This window comes from Pollicipes pollicipes, unplaced genomic scaffold (assembly GCF_011947565.3).
Source record: "Pollicipes pollicipes isolate AB1234 unplaced genomic scaffold, Ppol_2.1 Scaffold_1600;HRSCAF=1878_pilon_pilon_pilon, whole genome shotgun sequence".
In the NCBI taxonomy this organism is placed as follows: domain Eukaryota; kingdom Metazoa; phylum Arthropoda; class Thecostraca; order Pollicipedomorpha; family Pollicipedidae; genus Pollicipes; species Pollicipes pollicipes.
In genome coordinates, this window is record NW_023595962.1 from 13,819,812 (window position 1) to 13,840,276 (window position 20,465).

Genomic DNA, 20,465 nt, shown 5'->3' on the forward strand with positions numbered 1-20,465 from the left:
TCAGACGAAGCTGACGGAGGCGGTGAAGCCGGTCTGCAGGGAGGGATAGCTGCCGCCGGCGTACGTGTGCATCTCCAGCGCCAGCCGGTTGCCGGTCGAGGTGTACGTCTTGTCCTGCAGCTCACTGCCGCCAGCGTTGACGTCGGCCGAGTTGTCGCTGTTTGTGTACAGGTTGATCCAGTCCCAGCAGCAGCTGCCGTCGCTGTAGCGGTGCAGCACCTTGGCAGTGTTAAAGGTGATTCTGACGCGCCGGCCAGCCGGCGCCGTCACTATCCAGAAGCAGTTCTGGTTGCGCGGGCAGATGTTGGGCCAGTTGATGGAGTTGACGGTGCCAGCCGAGGTGATGGCCTGGTTGCCGCAGACGCTGCCGTAGTACGGCGCCGTCACCGTCTGACAGCGGGAGCCGCTGGTGCCTGGCGGGCAGACGCAGCTGCATGCCTTGCTGACGTAGCCGCCGTTCTGGCACGCGGGCGGGCTGGAGCAGCTGGCAGCGCAGCTGTGCATGGCGTTAGCCAGCTGCTCATCACGGTGCGAGAGGCCGGTCCCGCTGCCGAGCAGGCCTGAGTACTGCAGCTGGTTCACCTGGATGGTCGGCTGGCCGTTCTCGCTGAAGTACGTTTTGCCGTAGTGAATGACGGAGGTGTAGTCGTAAGACACGGAGTAGTTGTTGGCGTTGGAGGCGATGTCAAAGTTTCCGCCCTTGCCGGCCTGGATGTTCCCGGTCGGAATGGCGACGTAGCTGTCTCGGTCCGGTCGCGACTGCTCGTGGTTGAAACCGGGCGCGTGGCCGACCTCGTGCGCGATCGTGCCCAGGCCGGTGCAACCGTTGCCGATGCTGACATCCTGTCCGGACGTCCGGCCGATGCGGCCAACGTCCAGCCGTCACGACCAGCAGCCCGACTGCCTGCTGAAGCGCAGGTGCGGCTCGCCGGCGAAGCTGGCCAACACCTCGGTGAAGGTGACGCAGGTGTGCTGGCGACAGTGGTTGAGCGCCGCCACCATGGCGGCCCGGTCCGGCTCGGACGTTGACGTGATGGCGTACCTGACCTGGCCGCCGGGCCAGAGGTTGGGCCCCGCCTTCCGGTCCAGCTTCTGCTCCTCCGTCAGCACCATGTCCACCTCGAACAGCTCCAGACCGAAATCAGTCACGTTCGGGTTGCGGTTCTCGAACAGGTGAACAGGTGATTCTCGAACAGGTACTGCGACTCGGGGATCTCCCCGGTGAAGAGCGCCTCATTCTGCGGTGACACGCTCGAGGGCGCGGCGGCGGCAACGGCCAGCAGGCTTACCAGCACGAGACACGACATGACGGAAAGGGTGGTGGCCGCCCGAGGACAGCAGTCTTTATAGGCGATGCGACGCAGACCGCCCTGGCCACCCGCACGGAGAGATCGATGTCCACATTTGTCAGACGTCTTTGGTCGACAACGGGAGACAGGAATGTTATTGGGATGCCGGCTTTCGTAAGAGACAATGTTGTGGCAATGTTGCCACCTGTGGCAATATTGTCATTCTTGTCATTCATCTATATAGGCATTCTTAGGCGCTGCAATGTTCCACCACTGTCCTGCTGCGTGAACCCTTTCATCACAGCGTGGACGTCGCGTCCAGCAAAGGACGGGCACGCAGCCCACGAAGATGCAGTCAGAATCACAGCTGCGCCGTGCTTTGTGCAATCTCCGCTCCTGCTTTGGCATGGCGTCGCCTCGTCTTCATCGTGAAAACTCTGGAAACCAAGGCTTGGGGCACGTTTTTAGTTTTCAGGTAGAGCATTTCAGATGAATGCTCTGCAATCTGTTGCTTGTTTGCCATGCGCCTTTGTCCGTCCAGGCGTCAAAAGAGTATATCAACACTATGCTAATTGTTCTGTTACACTGAAAATTTTGGACTTGCGGTACGACAAAGCACGGCTTGTTAAGCAAACAAGGTCATCGGCAACTATTTCACGCTAATAAATCGCGAATAAAAACATGAAATGTCACGGACATTTCGCGCAAACTTCATTCCATGCGAGGCTTATTTTGTGAAACGTTCATTCCATTTAATGTACATTTCGCAAAGAGCAGCGTTCAGCGTCGTAAAAGCATGAGCCGCCATTAAAGGGAATGCTCCACATTTGAAAGCATTGAGATAAGCATCAGATATGACGGGAAAGTAACTATTGGTAAGCTTTCAAGGTTCAAAAACCACCCTAAAGAGCAAAATTTCAAGGTTTGTAAAAATGCGCCCCATTACGTCATTGTTTGATGGCCTCATGGAATGGTTTTGTGAAGACAGCAAAACCTGGCAGCATCTGGCAGCCAGACCTAAAGAATTCCTCAAAACGCACGAAAGCTGACGCCAACAAGTCATTCCTGTTGCGGGCGCTGTGCTGGGTGGCGGATTAGTGGCTGACTTGTTTGTGGATTTTTTGTCTTGGTGCTGGTCGTGAGAGAAGCTTCAATGGGTTGATTCGCATACGCAAAGTAACGATCGCCAGCTTTTAGGGCAGATCATTAATCTCATAGCACGATATGATGTGAAGACTGTCATGAATATCGTACCGAAACCTGCCAGGGACTGTTGAGAATATCAATACTTTATTGTCGACTTTTCCTTGTCTGCAGTGCTTAAGTCCTAACATGGATATCGTGTGGTGTGCACAGTAGCTACTTCCTTTATTATTTATAACTGGAAATGCAGTTGCATGCAAAAATAAAATAAAAATATGTAACTGCTATGAATTGATTGCCAAAACATTGTTTCTTCTATGGCAAAGATGGTAAGGTTGCGTTACCAAAAAAGTTTCTTTTTCGTAGGATCTCTGATGCAATTACTAGTTAATCCTGACATAACCGTTGTGTTGCAACAGCAATCTCACTGTTGACAGGCCTTTGGCGTTGTTAAATCAGTTGTTACCAGTCATTCATAAATTATAAGCCGCTATCTCATAGGCTTGACATAGAGTAGTCAACCTATGTGGTACATTGTGTAATGAGACGGGTTGACAGTGTCATCGTGGCACTACCTCAGTGCTGTGCTATGGCATGGCATAATGAACAATGATATGGTTTTTGTATTGCAATCCCTGCTGCTGTCATGATAAATTCCATCATGAAAAGATTGGTCAAGCATGCATTCTTGTATTAACTCCACATCTGACACATGACTGACTAAAAACACAAGACACAGTATGCAGATCAGCTTCAGCAAAACACACGACCAATAAGTGACATCCTTTGCTCATCCTGTTTTGGAAATACGCAACACATGGGTGACAAAGATGCAGACTTGTCTTCTGATTTCACAGCCATGCAACATGCTGCAGCTACCAGGCTGCTTCACTCAAAAATGTCGTTCACGCAAGTAATGCCACGTGCACAACAAGAAAATATTGCATGTGAAATGATGCTGCAAACCTGCTGATCTTGCAAAACTGTGGAGATATGACAAATGCATGAAGTTATGGTTAGATCCGCGAAATGCAAGGAAGTGGTGAAGATGCTGATGCACACAAAGTTCATGATAGCAATGTTATTTAAGTGCTATCCAAAAAACGACAGCAATACTTCTTCACCTTTCTCAGCATCCAGCATCTCACGAGTTGCAATGGCTATGACATTGGTGACTCACAAGCAATGCTTGCCTGCATACAAAATTCAGAATTCTTAGGTGGAAGACAATTCTGCAAGGCTGTATCCTGTAAGCTTAAATCAAGCATGTGCATTCAAGAGCTGCGCAGGCCAGCCCCTTCTGCCGGAATAAATCGCAAATATAATGACATGCAATGGATTACTTACATGCTGAAATGCTTCAAAAGGCTAAAAATGTTGGCAAGATTATAATGAAGCAACAAACTGCCTTTCCACACCCCTGCAACATAGGTGCTAGTGTTTCTTTCAGGTTACGAGCATCACCGCCTTGTCCTGTTCAAACACGAACATAAAGATAGAGGCAGGTATCAACATATCATATTTTATTGGGAGTCATTAGACTTAAAGAATATCAAAACCATGCTCTCTCTCAGAAGGACCAACGACGCACGCACACTCCCCATCACATCAAGATCAATACAAGCCAATGACACGCACCACCGGTGAACGCACCCATTTCAAGCCCCTGAGTCACTTTTTTGTAAAATAAGCGCGATTCCACATTTGCACAGCCCGCGGGACTATCAAATTGCAGGTTTTCTCACCATTTTCGCACAGGTTCTCGGTCATAACACCACCTTTCTCCTTGAGCTCCCATCCAAACAAAGTTCCAACGGGGTTCATGCAGCTCATGAGGTTGAACTTGAAGGACATAATTTTTTGGTTTATGATTTAAATTTGTCCAGCAATATGTGTAACATATATATATATATATATATATATATATATATATATATATATATATATTTACTGTAATGTTGCCTCATTTTATTATGCCTAGCTTATCCATAAACCCGTGCAAGATATTTTGCTCAGGTGCACACGGCGGCAACCGAGCTGTCCGTAAGAAAAACGTGAGTGGAAGAAAACATCAGCGGGAGAAAACACAGAGTTGCCGTTGCGACTTCTTTTTAAAACATTCGGAAGAGCGTCATGCTTCTTTCGGTGTCGTATTTTTTTGCGGAGAGTGGCATTCTATTTTATAACTTAGGCCCAGGGCCTAAATATAAGGAAAAACGCGCGCTTGACGAGGAGTGCCGCACTACCCGAAAGTGCTCACGCTTACGTTCGCGACACGCATTCAGCAGCGAAATCTCGCAAACAGCCAATGATTTTCCGCGCATTGTGTCAGATGAGCCGCATCATCGTTCTTGCGAATGTATCAGCGTCCATGCTGTTTTGACCATAAGCAGAAAACAGCCTGTAATATCACGGCGATCGTAGGACGTTTCTATGACATCACCATTGCGGAGATGGCTCTGAAATAGTCCCTCGATAAATCTTTTGCCACTTTTGCAGGCGTGTTATTCAGGAACCAGAGAGCTTTGGATCTTAGAAAGGGCATGGCCGTGAACTACATCAAAAGGGCGTCCAGATGGCTTTTTCAGTTCAAAGCCCCATTTAAGGCGGAACATTCCCTCCAAGTAGCCAGCTTCACAGCGTTGCGTAGCTGCGTTTCTTCCCTATCGTGGGGAGAGTTTTTCCAGCCCAGCCACCACGAGCCCCTGGCGTGGTTGACCCATTTCCGAGTCGCCAGTCCGCGTAGGGCGGGAAGACGAGAGGTCACGAGTAAGGTCACATAGTAAGTTCACGAGAGGTCACGGGTAAGGTCATGCACGACATCACGCAGTCAACGCAGCGTGAGGTTTTGTCGGCGCGTGCCGACAAATCACAAAGGCGAAGGCAGGCATTCGCCAACCAACGCTGCTCTTCTGCTCGCATAGCCAAGCTATTTTCCATCAACTTGGCAGGATTCCTGTCTTTCAATAACGAATGCGATGCTGATAAGCACCGCGCGTCATCTCACAAGCCAAGCGATACATAGTCGAGAAATGTTTAGATTTGCGAAATTTTAAATTCTAGGCTCATGCCAACTCCATGGCCAGCCAAAAGTGAACACTTCCATAAGTTTGTCATCGAGTCGTAAATTATTCAATTTGTAAGGGCCACGTCTAACAACTTGTCAACTCTCTCCGCTAAGCATTGGCTATGTGTCACCTGACATCGTCAATCTCTCCAATGATTTGCACCAATTTCAGATGCATGCTCTTAGCACAAGTTCTGGAGCGGAAGATGGGTTTATTTGTGGTAAAAGATTCTGGGCTAACGACTGCGCCCGACACCAAAATGGTTATAAACACGTAAAGCAATCCATCTGAGAGCCATGGACGATCTCGCTGACACAAAAGAGCAGTCCTGGACAAGCATGTGAAAGATGTGCTGAGAGCAGGTGGCAGTCGCAGGAGTAGCTCCCTTGGGTGTCACCCGTGATTGTGGCGGCAAAAAAGGCTCTCATCCTATCTATGAAGACTTAAGATAGCTAGTCGCCATAGCAGTTACACCCACTCCCAGCATCTACAACGCTGAAGACATTCTCAACTTGTTAGAGAGATCCAAGATGCTGACGCCAATCGAATCCATTCCATGGACCTCTTTGGACTTGAAAGTTGTGAACACATTAGCGGTGCAACAAACGTTACTGTAGATCATTTGTCAAGACCTTCGAGTTGTGATTGATAACTCCCCGCTATCACAAAGCCAGGCCACAAGGGATGCCACGTATAACGAACGTATTGCTATGGCATGGACAGAAGCTGAATTTAGGGGGGCCCAAAAACAGGATCCCTTGTGAGAAAATGTCTCGCCGCTTGGTAAATGTGACGAACAGAAAGGGAAAGGATATTACATAGAAGATGACTCACTGTTTGCAACGTAACCGATCATCGTAATAAGCCTATCTTTGGACTTAGGATTTTGCGTTTCACTAGTGGACATATGTTTCAGGGGCTTATGATCCGCATAGGCTGTGAGCTTGGCTCCTGGAGTGACGGGACGAAGTTTCTGTAAGCTGACACGAAAGCGAATGCTTGAGTCCAATAGTCGGCTATTTCTTTTGCGCGCTCGTATTCTTGATCTTCCTGTTTTTACATCGGAACTGAGTCTAACGTGTAATGCGGAGCGTCTGTAAATAACGTAATGGTTGAGTGACATCAGGAAAGGGCGAAATTGGGGCTTCTACCCATCGTGTTTTAGGAGTTTTAAAAGTATGTTGACTGTGATCATTCCATTTAAATTTTATTTCTTCTCGCAAGTGCTACTAATGTTCTAGCAGTTTCACTGAACTATGATGCATATTATCGGTAGTATGATGTCATTCCAATAAAACCACGCACTTTCCTGAGCTTTCGAGGCGGCTGCGTACTATTAATGACTAACTTTGTCTGGGCCCACACTGATACCTTCATTTGATAATATGTGTCCCAATTAGTTAAATTCATCTTTTCAAACTTCCCACTGATATTTTGAGGTGAAGATTAGCGTGCCGCAATCGTTCAAGTACGGTCTCCAGGTGTTTCAGATGCTCCTCGAAAGTGGTAATGTGGACGATAAAGTTGTTGATGAAGACGAGTGCAAATGATCACCGCAGTTTCTCATGCATAGTGGAGATGTAATTTCATGTGCGGACAAGTTGTTGCAGCCCGTTAGAGATAGTCTGCTGAAGAACGCTTCCCCCAAAACGTTTGAGACTCTTCACCACGCATCACAGCATGTGACAGATCACATCCAACAAACATGAGACCACTACAAAACTTTAGTCGATGAAGGTGCACAAGCATCCCCATTCCAAATCGGCGATCCAGTTTACTACGACGTCCGGACAGTCAAAATAGGTGATGCATCCAAGTGGACTTGGAATCAGAAACCATGCCTTCGCATTATAGCTAAAATCGGAGAAGATACATATTATAAAAATTATGGCCACACATAGACGAAACTAGCGCGTTCAAAAATATCAAAATTCGGGATGCCAACGGGGTGTGGAATGGAAAACATGTGTAAGACGTCTCATATAACCTTGCATGAATCCAGAAACAGAACCGCTTCGCCTCCAATCTCCTAGACTAGCAAAATAACCTCCGGGCAAAGTTGGCTTGCTGGAGGGCTTACATGAGGAGGTGAGCCGTGTTGAGAACCAGTCCTAGCCCAAACCCATCCACATCGATGATGGGCTCACTGCTAGCCAGAAACCGGCAGAATCCTGGGAGCGTCGCCTGTTTCTGAAGAACTCGAAGTTCGTTGACCTGTTTGTCGGACAGCTCAAGTTTACGCTGCGGCGCACTGTGTGTGGCCGCGCGTCTGTGACATTGAACCCTTTCTGCGGCCTGAGCTTAGCGAACTTATCCACGATGTGTCAGGCGCGTTTGCAGGACTGCTTTGACTTTTTACTAATGGAGAGATCCTTCACGGACAAGAAAAGCCGACGTGCTCAATGTCCCAGAAAGGTCAAAAGCGCTCCAAAAACTCCAAGATTCAGAGGCTCCCACGCAGCCCTGTAGTGCACCTGAAACGTTTCTTGCTGCAGATGGGTACGAACGGCCACAAACTCAATACCAATGTGGGCTCCTCCGCCAGTGGTTTAAGCCTGTCGCCATTCTCTGCCATACCGGGTGAGTAGATTTTTAAGCCGTATGACGTGACGCGACATTTTGGCGTGGCGCGCTCAGCCCACCACACGGCCCGCTGAAAACACCCCTATTTGGGAGTCTGGCACGGCTACAACGACTTCAGAGTACATTCCATCCGCATGCACCGCGCCAACAGCTGCGAAGCGTATGTGCTCTTTTTGCGCCGGCCGGTTATTGACCTGGTGCCGACCTGAACACCAGTGCCTAAAGGAGTTGGAGAGGGATGTCCCACCACTAGTTCCGCCGTCTAAACACTGTGATTGCATACATACCAGAAATAAACAGTGACAGCAAGATGAAAATGGACGTTCCATCTTTACTTGTCTAGTTCTGTCATAAATTGTTTTGCAACGGTTCGCGGTGCTATGAATGCTAATCCGTTAATATTATGAATATCAAAATTGCACGGGTAAAACATTCTCCCGAAACGCCTTCCAAGCGTTCCAATTGACATCCTAAAGCGTTCCAAGGTACTTGCTTCAGAAGCGTCGTCGTTTCCCGCTGCCCACCACTTAATGTAAGACGCGGGCCGAACGCCATATGGCACATGGAGACTGCAACGCCGGGTGTCGGGATTTTTTATGTAGCACTTGCGAGCGTGCATGACTAAAACGGGGTGATATAATTCTTCTACTTCTTGATTCTGAACAATTTTTAGCATTCTGGGAGCAGAACGGGTTGATGTGAATGAAAAGTTCCGACCTTATTTCGATCTAAGATCCAGTTTAGCCGCCACTCAATTGCGTACAGTTATGCAAAATTGGGCGCGACTACGCCTCGCCGGTCGGAAGCCATTCCCTCACCCGAACGCGTGTTAATAAGCATGTTTATGTCAACCTCATGCAGTTTATTTATACCGATTTCAATTGGAGATGACCTATCAATTTTTTGGGCGTTTCGCTTGTAACTGGGAGTCGACGACGACATGGGCTACAGCGTCGAAGCCGCCCTCTGCCGTATTCAGGGACACTTGCAAGCGTCGACGCTACCCGCGGATGATATCCGGTGCTAAATTGTAGTACAACTATACTCATGGGCCCAAAATTACCGCCCAAAGGTTGAAATGCGCACCACGGGCCTAAATAATTACCCTCAAGTGATGCTGGGCTAATGACATTCTGCGCAATGCAAGCATGCCCGTAATATATATATATATATATATATATATATATATATATATATATATATATATATATATATATATCCATACAATTTTATAGTCAGGCAAACTTAAGAAGAAGCGTCGAGCGGCTCTCTAACATGTGCCACGCTTACAGGTGACAGCTCCAGCTTAAACTTTTTCTTTTTTTTAGAAATTTGATCCAAACCCTTTGAATGGATGGATTTCTGGGATCAGCGCTCACGCTAAGCAGTGCTTGTTGTGTGAGCCCTGACCCCTACCATCCGATCGCGCAATTCCAGGCAACGGCAGAATTTAGTGGCGAAAGCTTAACGTGCCGCAATGCTCGGCACGGTCCGTCCTGCCCTCTGACGTCAACTGACCTTTAGTGCGACCGCTGCCACCGGCCGCAGGCCATACCTGTCAAGGACAAAAAGCGAGCGCCCTAAAGCGGCTTAAACCCACCCCACCACGGGTGGGTGAATTGGGAGGCAGGCGCTCTAACCAACTGAGCCACCGGGACGGTCATGGAACAAGTCATCAAACGATATCGAGAAGACTGGCTTGCTAATGGAGGCGGATGCACAGCACAACGAATATGTGTGTCAATGCAGACACACGCTCTTGTTTCAGATTGTTCGGCTCCACGTCGCTGCCGCAGCCTCGGCCGACCGAATATCCCTCCACTCAGCTCCGCCTGAGCTGTGTAGCGCTGGAGGCTGAACACTCGACACCGGCCTGTAGCAGTTTGACTTGATCGCGAATTACAGAGCATTGAATGGACCGGTTGGTGGCACAAAACGGTGTTAGACGGGACGGTATCGCGGTGTTCACTTTCTTTGGTCCTTCTGCCTATGGGGAAATTAGCACAAGCCTTCCTTAAATTCATATCATTTAAAGTTTCTGTTTTGCTACGTCGTACATATACATGGGCTCCGGAGGGATGGGGGCGGGGGGCCAAGGACGCCATGTGGGAGCCAAATGGGACATTGCGGGTGGGGGTCAGTGACCCACCAAAAAAATACAAATTGTCACCCGTGGCTGTAGAACAACGCTGTGTGCCTGGAAAACCGGAGGTGGGCACGGGGTTCGATTCCCACGTTGCCGCCGTCCCTGCCAGGCTGAAAGGAAGGCGACGCCATTTAGCTTCAGCAGCTGAGTCCGTTGTAAAGCCCGAAGGACGACGACGAGCAGTAAAACAAACATTAACTGATTTTTTTTTAATGATAGAAATGTGTTATCCTGTTAACACGACGAACTCAAAAAAGGAGAGGCGAGCGCAATCCGTTCATATATTGTAACGCACCCAGTTTGTTTGCGATGCAACGCACTTGAAGACAAAAACGACGAAAAAACAACCGAACCTCCGCACTATGTAACATAATTGACCCTTGGATTAAGCAGGCTGCATCAATTGAGAGGGGTTCGTTGAGAATTCATTTTTCAAAACAAAAGAAAATGAGCTCCTCAAAGTTGTTTGCAGAGAATATATTGTTGAAAGTTGTATGCATCCGCAGTTATAATAACGGTATTCCTACCCTTGGTGGTTATGGTATGAGAGAGCTCAAAACAGAAGCTGGTACGGCGTTCCCCAGTTTCCGCTATTATGCCGCTCAAATAAGCGAATGGTTGAAAATATGCAGTAATTTAACACTAATTATTGCAGTTATCATATTGTCAATGGCCATAATAGAGTGGGGCCAGTCCCTCGAGAATACAGAATTGGTGGAAAGTTATGCCGTGGGGACGTAGGCCCGCTGCCCCCCCCCCCCCCCCCCCCCTCCCGTCTCCTGTAAATATGTACACAAATCAACCCGCCATTCTTTGCTGGAATGTATTTAAGCTACCAGAAAATCATTTGCACCGGACTATGGGCCTGGGTGGCATCACCTTCAAATTTGGAGTCTCCGAACACTAACATCTCTTGTCTTGTCTTGTCTTGTCTTGAATTAGAGCACATAGCCTCCGGGGCTCAAGCGTCACTAACATCTCAGCTTGACTGTGTGCGCCACTTTTGTGGCCGACCCACCATGTTCGGTGTCATGCTGATGCAGCTCTCGGTTAGATATGTTCGAGAGCACAGGTGCGTTCGCAGCCTTTGTGTGCGAAAGTCCCCGCAAAGCTTGAGCTTATCAGAGCATGCAGTTAAGGGACTCAGTAATTTGTTTGAAAATGTGATGGAAAATATTAGTGAACTGGGATAGAGCAAATGTCAAAAGAGCACTATTCCAATCATCTTGTTTGTGTTGAACGGGAGCTTTCGGGATAATCATCATTCCTTCTTCGACCTTGGTGAGACAAATGATACGAAGACGAAGATGACACGAAAGCAGCTTCACGGGCACGCATCAAGAAAAACTCAAATCTCGAAAACATCACGTGGTGGCACACCCATCCCTCTGAGGCAACGGATAAAGAAAGCGGCCTAGTAATGCGCAGTAGTAGGAATTACATCGCGGTTTAACCCGCTGTTGTAATGTCGACATTCCATAGAAAATGAATGGTGTGTCAAAATTCCGTAGAAAATGAATGGTGTGTCAACAGTCCATAGAAAATGAATGGCATGTCAACATTCCACAGGAAATGACTGAGATAGTGGATGGTGCTTAAATCCACGAATCGCAATCCCTGAGTCAATGTCGATGATTTGCACTTGGAACTTTTGACTTTCTGAACAAATCTGTCTTCCTTGCATTCCAACATTATAGCATAACCAAACTAAACATTCCAACATTATACCGCAACCAAACTAAAACCCTGATTTAAATGACTCTTGTTATCAGCGGCCGTTCTCTGCGAGCTGAAGGGAATGCTGCGATTATTTTAAGCAGGCAATTGGAATATTTCCACAGCCCAGAAAAACGTGCAGGTCCAGAGCAAACGGATGTGGTCGAGTTACACCCGGTGTTATTTGTCGTGTGAGTAGTGAGCCGTACTTCAAATTGCTTTTCTGTGAATCAGTCAACAAAATGATCGAATGTAAAACATCGTCCTTCAGAAGTGGAGACGTCTGCATAAACACCCTGCTTGTCCTGCTCTTAGTCTCCATGAAATTTTCGAACTGGCGTGCTCTTTGCCGTGTTTCACGTAGCTCTCAGCTGCGCAGAACAGCCCATTTTTTTCTGGCGGTATGCCAAGCTCGCAAATGAACACGTCATAAGATTTTCCGCGGCACCTACCTGACGGCCGTTTTCCTGCGGGGCAGACGGCCCCTCCAGCGGTTCAGTCACGTGACTGTTGCCATGGAGATCTCAAACGCCTGGAGGCAGGATCAGTCACATCCACGCACGTGGGCCCCTCATCGAATTCAAGAGCACGAGGTCGGCGACTCCGGAAAGTGAAAGTTCTTCCGGTGACGGATGCTGCCTCGCGCGCGCCGGGCACTCGGGACATGAGACGCGGCCAGGGGGGCCGGTAACGACTGGACGCAGGGTCGCCGCCGTGGGGCGACGCACTGGCTCAAAGGCGCAGTCAGGCACGCGAGGAGGGGGGAATCGATGACACGGCTTCTGGTGCGCACTTGTAGTGTGGACTTGTTGATATGTCTTGCACATGCCTTGAGAATCTTTTCTAGACATGCATGGTCTTGAAAAGGTTACTAACAACACGAGAGGCGAGCGTAGAAAATCGGCTTCGACGATCACCTGAGCACGCCCTCGACTAATCAGCAAGCGCGCGGGAGCCAGTCATGGATGTGATCACGGTGATTGGCGCTCGGGCGGAGGTTATGCGAGAATGGCAACTCTGTTGATGGCCGTACGGGTGGTCAGAGGCAGCGGCGGCCCTGAACCGGCAGGCTTCGGCCGTTGTTCGGAGCGCTCGCGGCGACGGCTGATGCCCGTCGGAGCCGAGTTCACGGGTGTCGGATGGCCGGCGGGGATGGGCGAACCCAGCCGACCCCATTACGGCAGGAGGTCGTTTCGAGTTACCTGCAGCATACCAGGAGTGCCTTTTCGTAGGTGTCAGAGAAAAACGATTTTACTGCGTATGTGTCTTAGGAACGTAATGGGGATGATTCACATTTGAAAATATTGAAGGACACATCAGATGTGGTGAAGCAGGCTCAGCTGCAACTATGGGTTTGCTTTTAAGGGGAAAACTGCATAAGACAGTACAATTTCTCCGTTCAGTGAAAGGGATTGTCCTACATTTATATGTCGTTTTTAACTGAAATAGCCATCTTGAGGGCCTTTTAATGCAGTTAACGGTCATGTCCTCTTCGAGACCCAAAACGCTCTTGTTCCTGATTTATACGCTCGCAAAAGTGCGAAAAGGTTTCTTGGGAGCGTATTTTAAAGTCGCCTCGGAATTAATGACATCAAAAAAACGTCATGCGATCGGAGTTATATTACAAGCTGTTTTCTGCTTATGGTCAAAACAGCGTGGCCGATGATACATTCGCAAAAGCGATGATGCGGCACATATGATACAATGCGCGGAAGATGGTTGGATGTTATCAAGACTTCGCTGCTTGCGTGTCGCGAATGTAAGCGTGAGCACTTTCGGGTTGTGCGGCACTCGTCGTGAATGGGCCATTTTCCCTTTCTCCTAGGCCATAGGTCAATGCTATAAAAAAAGAACGCCAATGCCTGCAAAAAAGCACGGCACCCCAAAAACGGGCACTCTCCCGAAAGCTATAAAAAAGATGACGCGAAGCAAATCTGGCTTTTTCCCCTGCTAACGTTTCTTTCCTTCTTCTACTGGCGTATTTCTTGCAGGCAGTTCGGTTGGCGCCTTGTGTACCGGAGCACAGAACCTTGCACGGTTCATGGGTTAGCAAGGCATAGTACAACTAGGGAAACATTACATTAATTTTGGATACATGTTTTACTAAGTATTTCACATCTATCCCTCGACAAAGTTAGATCTCGAACCAAAAAATGTGTTCTTCGAGTACAATCTCTTTAGCCGCATTACCATGAACCCCTGTATGGACTTTGTTTTGAAGGGAGACCACTGCGAAATGCTGCGTTATAACTGAAAGTCTGTGCGGAAATTGCAAGACAACCTGCAATCTGATAGTTCCGCGAGCTGTGCAAATGTGAGACCGCACTTTTTTGATAAAAGAGTGTGAATCGGAGGCTTGAAATGTGTGTGATCACTGGTGGTGCGTGCCAGTGACTTGTATTGGTATTGATGTGATGGTGAGTGTGCATGCGAGGGCTGTTCTTCTGAGAAAGAGAGAGAGTGAGAGAGAGAAGAGAGAGAGAAAGAGAGAGAGAGAGAGAGAGAGAGAGATAGAGAGAGAGAGAGAGAGAAATAGAGAGCTTTTATTAATTATTCCTAAAGTTTACTGACCGCCCATAAAATACGATATATCGATACCTGCCTCTACCTTCATGGTTGCGTTTGAACATGACAAAGGACTGCAAGCAAACTAAGAGAAACACTAGCACCTATGTTGCAGGGGTGTACAAAGGCAAGTACTGGTTCTGGTACTTCATTATGATCTTGCCAACATTTTGAACCTATTGAGGCATTACAGCATGTAATTAACCCATTGCATGCCATTATATTAGCCATTCATTTCGGTAATAGAAGCTGGTGCGTGCAGCTCGTTAATGGACATGCTCATTATAGGCTCGCATGATATGACTTTGCAAAATTGTTTTTCTCTAAAAAATTCCGAAAATATAGAGCTATATTATTACTGATGCACATTCTACTGTCTTAACAAATTTTGTATGCAGGCGAGCATTGTTCCCGAGTAATCCATGTCATAGTCACTGGACCTGCGTAAGGTGCTGGGTGCTCAAAAAGGTGGAACAATATTGCTGTTGGTGTCTTGGATCGCACTTAATTATATTTTTATCATGAGCCTTGTGTCTGCTGGCAGCTTCCTTCCTTGCATTTTGCCCATCCAACCGTAACTACATGCACTTGTCATGTCTCCAGCCTTGTGCAAGGTCAGCATGTTTGCAGTGTCATTTCACCACATGTAAAATTTTCCTGTAATTTTTTTTGCTAAAGCATCGTGATGGCTGCAGCATGTTGCATGACTGTGGAAGTGGAAGATGTGTTTACATCTTCTCACCTAAGTGTTGTGGATTTCCAAAACAGGCTGAGCAAGTGATGTTGCTTGTTGGTTGTCTGCTTTGCTGAAAGTGGTTTGTATCTTGTATCATGTGTTTTTGGTCAGTCATGTGTCAGATGTGGAGTCAAGTGTGTATGCTTGATCCATCTTTTCACGATGGCATTTATTATGAAAGCAGCACAGATTGCAGTACAAAACCATACAGTTGTTCATTATGTCATGCCGCAATGCAGCACTGAGGTAGTGCCACAATGACGCTGTTGACCCATGCCATACACAATGTACCACATGGGTGACTAGCCTATGTCAAGCCTATGAGACAGCAGCTTGTAATTTAAGAGCGACTGGTAACAATTGCTTTAACAATGCCGAAGGACTATCAACAGCAATAATGTTAATGCATGATAATGGTTACATCACGGTTAGCTATTAACTGCATAAATAATCATAAGAAGGGAAAACACTTTTGGTAGCCCAACCTTACCATCATCACCAAAGCAATAACAACGCTTCGGCGATGAATTCATAACAACATTACGACTTTATTGATTTTCGCATGACACTTCATTTCCAGTTACAAACAGTAAAAATGTAACTACTGTACACACCATATCATATCAATATCAGCACTACAGCATTGCAGGCAACGATAGGTCGACAATGCAGCATTGGCAAAATCAACATCAATAGCATAGTAGCAACAGCAACAGCACAGCACATTGTGTTTTGATATGAATAATCTGCCATAAAAGCTAGCGATTGCTACGCTGTGTAAGTCAAACAGTCCACGAGAGCTTTCTTACGGCCAGCACCAAAGCAAAAATTCATAAAGAAACCATCTACTAACCCGCCGCCCGACAGAGCCCGCGCGACGAGAATGGCCGGTTGGCGTCAGCTTTTGTGTGTTTCGAGGTATTTTTTTAGGTCTGGCTGCCAGATGCTGCCAGGTATTCCTGCCATCACAAAACCATTCCATGAAGCCATTAAACAACGACATAATGGGGCGCATTTTTACGAACTTTGAAATTGTGATTCTAAGCGTCGTTTCTGAACCTTGAAAGTCGACCAGTAGTTACAAGTAAGCTTTTCCCATCATATCTAATGCCTACCTCAATATTTTCAAATGTATACATTCCCTTTAATATGCTCCTCGGTACGCCATTGTTTGATTACGGTGTCGTACCTTGCACGACATTGATTGAGAGCTGCTATGTATCGCCAGATTGCCGGTTCACGCATCATATTGCTAATCACGGTCGACGGGCGTTGTATCTGGAAATTGTGCTCACAAATGCCAGATATGAATAACTCGACCAATTTATTTGTCTTGGTCTTGATCGCCACCAAGGTCCTAAAACAAAAGGTATAACCGTCAGGCCGAATTCCGCTGCTTCGAATGATGACGTCACAAGTTCAATCGGCACGTAATGGTCAACGGCGAATACATGTATAACGCAGTTCCCTTGGCTTTTTGAAACGGTTCTAAGACTGGAAGCCGTTAAATATCTTTGGTTGGATCATAACAAGAATGCTTCTTTTCGAACAGGCCATAATATCACATGCAAGGTTTATTCATCATTAAGTGGCTGGCGTCCCAACCGAGCGCCTCGGGATGGAAAGCCGGGATACAAAAACTCTCACAAAGCTTTTTCGGGAATTTGTTGCCCAAGTTGGAAATGTATATGCAAACAGAAAAGGTTAATAGACACCTCTTAAAGAAGCAACAATCAGAAATAATACTGACACGAAAGGTCAAGGTCAGGGCAAAGGCCTGCAGACCCCCATTACATGTTCGCAGGGGCTGGGTCAATCGAGGCGCTTCATTTCTTCAAAAAGTATATGTATGCTCTTTGGCTAATTGAGGATGCTGTGTTACGTACTTGTAGATGCCACAATGGGGTCAGGTCAAGATCATTTCATAGGTTAACGTGATAATTTGGTGTGTAATGGCATCCTACCTACATCCTACCTACCTTCAGTTCCTGACCGGAAAAAAATAATGTGCCCCGCAATGTTCCACTCAAGAGTCCTTTTGCCGGAAGGAACATAAGGGGTCTCATTAGTGCTGAATAGGCTGGATCGGAATAAGCTCAAAAACGCACAAGGCCGTTCCATGTTTGCTGGAGAATGTTCATTCTTTTGCGGAATCGGCTGTTGAAACAAATAACATCAAAAGGTTTGGGGTTTGCGTGCCGGTTGCCGATAGTGTAGCCTGTGCTGACCACCGCGCGTCCGGGAAACCAGAGGTACGGGGTCCGGCCTCCCGCGGTGCCCGCCCTTCCTGCCAGGGTTAGAGACATGCGACGCTATATAGCCTCAGCAGCTGAGTACGCCGTAAAGTCCAAATGACACGCCCACAATCTCGGGGAGCAGGGACAACGGTGGCCTGGGTTGCAGTTTCCGTAAAACCGCACGGCTTTGGCCGCTGCGAGCGGCCAAGGCCGTTCAAGCGGCGGTGAATCAACAACATGAAGCGGCAAGCGCCGTGCGCAGCACAGAGACCATCGTAAAATCATGTTTTTTTCAAAACCTCTTTCAAAACTTTCAAAAGCTCAAAGATGACACTGGGTGAATCTTTTTTTAACAACTTAAATGTTGTCCCCTGGACAGATTAACAGTTACTGCAACACGAAAAATAAAGTTTGTATGTTTACTCTTCCAGCTCTACCACCAGATGCCAGTGCCACTTTGCGATGTTGTTAAAGCCAATTCGTTATCATAACCAATCTAAAAATCGCGCAGGTGGAATATTCGCCCGGAATATCTCAAGGTGTATGGCGTTATGACGAAAACCGTTGCAAGCTACTCTAAAATACGTTATCATTTTCGTCCACCTGTTGGCCACAGTGCTAGCCGCGGGCCGACGGTGTGCGACTTTGGAGACTGCAACGTTTGGCGTCGAGTTTTTTGTTTATGAGGTATCTGAGCGCGCATGCTCAAATCTATGCTACATTACTGCATCAATAATCAATTCTGATTTACCGCATATTGTTTTCAGTTTGACTACAAGATTCAAGCGGTATTGATCTCATGGCAGCGTCTGGTTTCTATTCCAGTTGAGGAAGGTGAAAATGTGTATATATATATATATATATATATATATATATATATATATATATACGTACATATATATACACACACACACACATATATATATATATATATATATATATATATATGTATGTATAAAGCATCAAAGAAAAGCATGCCATCAGAAACAAATGGGTCATATCTGGCGATTTTGTGTGGGCCTTTTACCATTAGGGGGCGTTTTGTCAACTTCGTGGCCCCCTTTTCCAAGGCTCTGGCGCGCGCCTGCTGCGAAGGACATTTTGAATTTTGCACATACAGCTTAAGTGAAATATAGGAATGATGACAAAAAATCAGGGTTGGGTTAAGAACATCAGCATAACATTTGCACCTAAATACAATACATGCATTTGTAAGCTACATATCTGTAGTGCCCAGGTCAGATACTACCGCTTACTTGGAGCAACAAGGTAGATCATGATCAGAAGAAAGCTAGGGGGGGGGGAGGCCAGCTGCAACTAACTGCGGCACGGACTCAATTACAGCCAACATGTTACTGCATTGCATGCAAAGAATGGTGGTAAAAGCCATCCATGGAATTTGCATTTGGCTTTGAGGGGCAGCGAGGGGGACGTCACTCCCTAAAGTGTGACGTCAGCCGACAGCTATGACAGACAGGAATGGTAACGTCACTCCCTAAGGTGTGACGTCAACCGACAGCTATGACAGGCAGGAAGGGTAAGTCACTCCCTTAGGTGTGACGTCAACCGACAGCTATGACAGGCAGGAAGGGTAACGCCACTCCCTTAAGAGTGACATGAACCGCAGCTCACCTGTATTCAGCAGCTGGTGACCCGTCGACATTGGGGCTTTAGGACACAGTGGGCTGTTGAGGCCGTCTACAGGCGCCCTGGCGTTGCCTACAGCCCACTCTGGCAGGAAGGGCGGACACTGCGAGGAATCGAACCCAGGCACGCTGCTTAACTACTACACTATCAGTAGTAGCCCGGCAGCTGGCGAGGGCAGAATCTGCTGCGGAAAACGAAATGAAACGCAAGAGTCTGAGCAAGGCCACGCTCCACCCGACACCTGAAACGAAACCGGCCTGAAAAAACAGGTTAATGCATACTGAAGTGCTGTACCCAATCACGGTCTCTGAATCCATCTGCTTTCATGCAATTGCAATTGCAATTGTTGACAAAAATGTGCATTTTGGGAAATGAACTGCCCAGCGGAATTGGTTAGCATGACGTTAGGCATGGTTAGGTTAGGCATTCTTTTGCCTAATGCCGCTCGGGTTGCCATCCTGGGGCAGTGACGTAGCCGCGAGTTTGCCCAGCACGAGGCCAAATCGAGTCACCTGGAATCTCTCATCCAGGGGGACCCCTATGTGCCGCTGTAGGGGCCCTACTCGCCAAAGCCAGTGCGTTCTTCAAGCCAGCCATCTTGCTAGTTTTCGTTTTTCGCTAGGGACTGACGGTAAGCCTGAAAATGAAATAAATTCTTACGTTGATATTTACCATAAACGATGAACGTGACATAATTGCCCTCAGCCAACCGGCTCAATGAAAGCTTTTCAATGGCATGAGCAGAATGACCGGGACGATATCTGATTACGCTTGCCTGCGTTCAGTGACGAGGCTGCGAGTTGTACATCTACAGCAACAATTAAGTCCCCTCGCGCCGTAGGGCGTCTTTTTTAAAGGTCAATTCTGGACCCTCGCGCTCGAGTGTGTCTCATTTCTCGGAGCTCGTTTCTGGAACCTCGCGCTTCAGTGCGCCTCATTTCTCGGAGCTCGTTTTTGAAACCTGACGCTCAGTGCACCTTATTTTTTGAAGGTCAGTTCTGGAACCTCACTCTCCAGTGCGTCTTATATCTCGGAGCTCGTTTTTGGAACCTTGCGCACCACTACGCCTTTTTCTCGGAGGCCGTTTCTGGACGCTCACGCTTCAGTGCGCCCTATTTCTCGGACATCGTTTCTGGAACCTCACGCTTCACTGCGCGTTATTTCTCGGAGCTCGTTTCTGGACCCTTGCTCCCCTGTGCGCCTGATTTCTCGCAGGCCAATTCTGGAACCACCTGCTCCTGTGTGCCTGGTTTCTCGACAAGGCCCATTCTGGAACCTCACGCTCCTGTGTGCCTTATTTCTCGGAGGTCGTTTCTAGAACCTCATGCTCCATTG

The 20,465-nt window shown here is 47.6% G+C and overlaps 1 protein-coding gene across 1 annotated transcript; it reads right to left on the reverse strand.

Moving 5' to 3' along the window:
• On the reverse strand, positions 1–19,146 carry LOC119105063 (blastula protease 10-like). The gene is made up of 3 exons (XM_037228695.1): positions 19,116–19,146; positions 934–1,199; positions 1–843 (listed from the first exon to the last, which is right to left on the reverse strand). Exons 1-3 carry the CDS (start codon positions 19,144–19,146, stop codon positions 1–3), a joined length of 1,140 nt encoding a protein of 379 aa, XP_037084590.1.
• Between the last annotated feature and the right edge of the window lie 1,319 nt (positions 19,147–20,465).

Bases quoted from the DNA above. Each gene is read 5' to 3' on its own strand.
- LOC119105063 (XM_037228695.1), bottom strand. From the start codon at position 19,146: ATGTCGACGGGTCACCAGCTGCTGAATACAG. The intron at 1,200-19,115 runs GTGAGCTGCGGT...CCCGAGTCGCAG, and splicing joins TCACCAGCTGCTGAATACAG to TACCTGTTCGAGAATCACCT. The intron at 844-933 runs GCCGGCGAGCCG...ACGTCCGGACAG, and splicing joins CCGAGGTGTTGGCCAGCTTC to GATGTCAGCATCGGCAACGG.